Genomic DNA, 5,422 nt, shown 5'->3' on the forward strand with positions numbered 1-5,422 from the left:
AAAATTATTATTTAGGATTATATGATGTAAGCAAATTCCATAATTCTCTTGCCCTCTGTTTTCTACTCTGAAAAATAGTAATAATATCTATCTTGCAAGATTAGGCATGCTAATAATAATAATCACACTGAAAATGGTAACTGTGTATAAGAATATTTTCTGTCAGAAAACTCCCTATGAATCGGTGGAGGGGCTTTATTTTTCAATTCTGCTATTATGCAAGTGCCTCTTGAGTTTGGATTATGAAGCTGTTAACATTTATTTCTCTCATGATGCTGCTACTTAGATGTTACTTAGTCTGGTTTAAACCCTTGGAAATGTGACCTCAAATAAGCACTCAGAAATATTTAAAAGCGACTTAACTTTACATTTAATATGTTTTAATTTCTTGAGTTGAATTCTCACCTCCTCCAATTTTTATTTGTTCCCCTCAAAACTATTTTCTGAAATGACTCTTTCTCCTGGAATAGAGAATTTTTTCCAAGAGTGTGAATTTACTTGTGGGAATGAATGGGTCTTATAACCTTGGAGTCTTTAGACAAATAACAACCCTAAACAGCCCATATCTTTAAATCAATGTATATTTTCTAATAAGGGAGTTGTCAAAACAAAATTTCTAATTTTTCAAATTGCTTTTAATGTGACTAAAACATGAAACTGTTTATATTTTATTGGTCTCACTGTTTAAAGTAAAGGGTCTGGCTAAAGGTTTTAATAAACAAAATTATATAACCTCAACTCCAACCATCTCCATCTCATTCATCTCTCTCTCTTTCTCTCTCTCTCTCTCTCTCTCTCTCTCTCTCTCTCACACACACACACACACACACACACATACACACACCACATCGCTGCAATCAAAGAAAAATAGAGTATACTAAAACTGGCTTGGCAAACTTCTAATTAACGATCAAAACTCCTTGGAGCTAAGGTGCCATTCTCCCAATAGGCTGCTATTTTTAAAATATTTTTCTTTGAAAACGACAGCATGATTAATCTCACCATTTCCACTTAAATTACTTATATGAAAACAGCAGTGCACTATGGGCAATTATTAAAAACACTTTATTATGTATAATTTGTACATGCTTCAATTTGTGTCACTTAGGGTGATTTATTTTCCAGGTTGTAATGACATCTACCGAGATTAGCTAGATCTAATTTTCATTCTGCCATGCCACATACAAAAATACAATTTTCAAACAAAGCTTCCCTTCTTTACACAAAGGTACACAAGAGTTTGTCAGACAAATAAAATAAGAATACTTCACACACGTATCAACACCATACAAGGCATTATTCTTCACACAGTAACATCTAATGTGTTCTTTTATTTTTGAAACAGCAGGAAAAGAGCCCTTTCCCTTCAGAGGAAAATAAAAACTTTATCTGTTGCTTAAGCCAAACTCCAGGGAGGAAGGTGTGGTCCTCTGGGGAAAGTAGAGGGATGGGGATGTATGGAGGAGAATGGACGCCCCTTCATAAGCACTTCAGGAGGAAGGAATTGCAGGAGGTCCCTCGGGGACAGTCACACAGCTTCCCGATCCTTGCCCCTTTCCTCACTGCACACTGCTCACCGGCGTCACACTGAAACAACAAAATGTGTGGTCATCGAGTATGAACAAACCCAGGTTCCCAACAGGCAAGTCTCACAGTCAACGCAATTTCTGTCTCTTGAAAGGGGCAATTGGACCCCATCACCATCACAAGAGGTCTACGTACAATCAGATCTGAAACAGGGAGCCTTGTGCTTGTAACTTCAGTGAGAGTACATTTTTTAAAGAAACTTACATTATTAGTTTTATCCTAGTTTCTTCCACCTTTAAGTGGCGAGGGTTGGGGAGCGTGGGAAGGGGAGCATCACATTTCCTGGCTCCTTTTCTTGCCCGCTCAGAGGGGAAAAAAATCAGACCTTTTTCCTGAGCAACAAACAATAGACTTACACTTTCTTACAACCCCTGTTCCTGCTTTCCCATTTCCTCACCCGGGAAGGAAGAAGGAGCCCACAGAATCCTGCAAGCCCATTACCTAAGTTATTTAGCCACATCCTGCGGAGAAGATTGTGTGTACGATTCAAGGCGGTGTACTTTCTCTTGGAAAAACACGGGAAGGGAGTGACCACAAACCTTACCATGGGGACTTGGCCATACTTCTTCTCATAGATGGGAATACGTTTACTCTTGAGCTTCTTCAAGACTTCTTGCAGCGCTTCGATCTGCAACACACCGCTTCGGAGCCTGAAGTTGCCGCCTTGGCTGCGAGCCCAGCCCAGGTGCGCACTTCCAGCCCTAGTTATAAGGAGCCCCGGACCCACACGCACTCTGCGGTGGGACTCCGCGGACACAGGGAATGGTTGAGGGGTGGAAACTTAGCGGACGCTGTCCCAGGTACTGACCGCGGGTCTCTGAGCCGCTGGGGCCCCTGTTGCTCAGAGGGGCCGGGATGAGGGATTCGCTCAACAGACTGCCAGGAGCCCGTGAGCTCGAGACGCTCTTCGGATGGCAGTGGGTGCCTGGGCGTTGCGCTCAGCTCCCCGCGCCCTGACTCTGGGAATAGGAGTGGGGGTGGGGGGAGGAGGGAGGCGTGCAAGAGAAGAGACAAGGCGACAGCTCAAGGGGGTCGAGAGCGAGGGGAATACCGACCAGCTCCTTCTCGTGGGAGGCATCATCCACGGCAGAGTAGATGTCCAGGGCTCGGGACTGGAGCTCGGCGTCCTCCTGGGCACGGGTACCCAACAGAGGTAGCATCAGCAGCAGGGCGGCGCCCAGGAGGGGCAGCAGCCTCACGCGGGAGCTCTCCATGGTTCTGAAACTCGTCGTTGCTGGGGCACCACGCGCTCCCACCTTTTATAGTGAGCCCGAGCCCCCGTGCAGGAAAGAGGGAGGAGGTGAAGAAGGAAGGGGGTGTGGAGGAGGGCCCGGGTCAACCGTCTGTAGGCAGCGCTCTGCCGGCGCTTGACGTCAATGCCCGCCGGGCTCCAGGCGCCTGGGAACGAGGCTCTGCACACAGATGGGCTAGAGCGCAGAGAACAGGACCCTGCGCCCCCAAAGGCTGTCAGTCTCACGGCAAGGGATGCTCCCCGAGGGGCCTGAGCTGAAGCCGAGGGGCTAGAGGTGAGGGACGGGAAGCGGGAGGGGCCTAGGAAATGGAAAATGCCTTCGGGTCAATGCACAGGCAGGAGAGTCGTTTCCCATCACCTAGCAGTGGTGGCAGCTGCAACATCCACCTCGCCAGCCCTGCCTTGCCTCGCACCCCAACCCCAAGTGTAGCGGTGAGAAGGGGGTGTTGCCTCCAGACAGCCACCTTTGCTGAGCACCTTACTCTGTGGGGTAGGGGAAGCAAACATACTATACAAAAGACAGATAAATAGTGGCCCTCCACGTGATGGGTTCTATGATGGAATCTGTGTGACAATAGTTAAAAGAAGAGAGGGAAAACAGACAAACCCGGATTCAGCAGTGGTGTTGGAAGTGCAGAGAGCCAGGCTCTGGTTCCCATCCTGGCTACACCACGTAAAAGTTGTATGACTTTGAACAAAATGAAGAACCTCTCCAAGCCTCAGCTTTCTCTTTTGTAGATCTAGGATTAAAAAGATATACCTCACAAAGTCATCAGTAGGATGAAATGAGAGATTAAGTATGTCAAACTCCTGGTTCTTAGCTAAGCTTCCCTGTCCCTCCTTTTTGAACTTTGAGGCTGCCCAGGCAAATTTAACCATCCCCAGAACCTCCCCCCACCCACCACCAACCCCTGGTATCCAAGAAGCCTGTCTAGAAAGAGAGTAAAAGAGTGAAAAGAAAGACAGCTCCATGATTATGAAAATATCTCCAGAGATCAGAAGTCAATGGTGAACCAGCTCCCCAACAACTTGGGAGAACAATGTGGCTTTTTTAAAAGTTGAGATCCTTACAGCCTGAATGCACATGAAAATTCCTGTAGGAAAAGCAATGCTTTCCCACTTAGACCTGCTTGCTCATCTGGCTTCCTTCACCACACCATCTTTCCCTCAACTGTTCCTAAATTCATCCACTCTTCTCCATCCCCATTACTACAACCCAGTCCTAGACAGCTGCCCCAGTCAACTTAATGTCTACCACTTAATCCCCACCCTATCTTCTCTTGCCTTCCTCTACTCCATAGTTCACCACCAACCAGAGTATTTTTCCCCTTAAAATACACTAATGACTGCTAATCTTACTAAGCACTGAATCTAAATTCCTCATCCTGACTTGCAAAGCATTATATGATCTTCACCCCTCTCCACCTCATGTTCTACCACTCTGCCCCAGACTCCTCCACTCCAACCTCACATGGCCTTCTTTCTGGTCCTCTAGCAGGCCAATCTCATTCATACTTTGATGTCTTTGCACTTACCCCTCCTTGAAAGGTCTTCCTGTATTTCCAAAAGGCTCACTACTTCTGTTATTTAAATCTCAGTGTAAATGTCTATGACTACTCAATCCAAACCATCTATCAATACTTTTCTCCCACAAATTTATTGCGTAGCAGATTATGTGGGTCATTAAGATAGTTTAATACACAATATATGCCTGGTTACTTCAACTATCAAGTATTTAATTGGTACTCAAATACTCACTGGGAAGCAATTCAAGAAGTGATATCTCTTCGAATGAATAGCACACATATTAACAGCCTCAAAATATTTTGCTGTGGGGTAAACCCAACTTGAAAATGTATCTAACACCTCCCTCAGCTCTGCCTTCCACACATACCTTTTGATTCTGCACAAGAAAACTTCAGTGGCAGCACGTTTTACTGTTAAAACCTTACAGAGATATATTGACACTCACTGCAAAAACCATCTCCAGTGATCTTTAAACTATTCTAAGCTTCAGAAGAAAAATAATCTCAAATAAGATTTTAGCCTATTCTTCCTGAAGGATGTAGATATTGTCAATGCAATACTTTCTCTCCAATTTTGTTCTACCCAGACACAAGTAATAACTTTCCCTTTGTGCTACTTCTATTGGAAAAAAATCCAAAGTTTAAATCTTGCTGAACTTGAGTTGGTGCTATCATTTTCTTATAAGGAGGGCACATTTAGTTAAGGGGTTAGGGAAAGGACTCTTGGAAAATCCTGTGAAACAAGTCAGGGGCATCTTTGTCACTTACATACCACAGGCTTTTTTTCATCTTGAACAGAATGACTTTTAAACTGTCTTTAGCTAGCATGGTATAGTAAATTCCAGGCTATCTTCTTCCCAAAGACAACTTTTATGTAAGTTAAAACTCAAAAAGAAACAAAAGCATGAGACATTCCACAGTCTTCATATTATGCCCTGTTAGGAAAATTTGTATATTCTTACTACTTTGTAATGACTCCATTAGGGGAAAAAAGCCCATCATTGATGCCCCAAGCAATTAAAATCATATGGAATTTAACTACTACTTCTCACCCCAG

The 5,422-nt window shown here is 44.4% G+C and overlaps 1 protein-coding gene across 1 annotated transcript; it reads right to left on the bottom strand.

Annotated features, from left to right (window-relative positions):
* Positions 1-1,049: 1,049 nt before the first annotated feature.
* CARTPT (CART prepropeptide) lies at positions 1,050-3,232 on the bottom strand. The gene is made up of 3 exons (XM_003813975.5): positions 2,643-3,232; positions 2,132-2,215; positions 1,050-1,587 (listed from the first exon to the last, which is right to left on the bottom strand). Exons 1-3 carry the CDS (start codon positions 2,799-2,801, stop codon positions 1,480-1,482), a joined length of 351 nt encoding a protein of 116 aa, XP_003814023.2. The 5' UTR covers positions 2,802-3,232; the 3' UTR covers positions 1,050-1,479.
* Positions 3,233-5,422: the final 2,190 nt, after the last annotated feature.

The sequence above is a fragment of the Pan paniscus genome, chromosome 4 (assembly GCF_029289425.2).
Source record: "Pan paniscus chromosome 4, NHGRI_mPanPan1-v2.0_pri, whole genome shotgun sequence".
Lineage (NCBI taxonomy): Eukaryota > Metazoa > Chordata > Mammalia > Primates > Hominidae > Pan > Pan paniscus.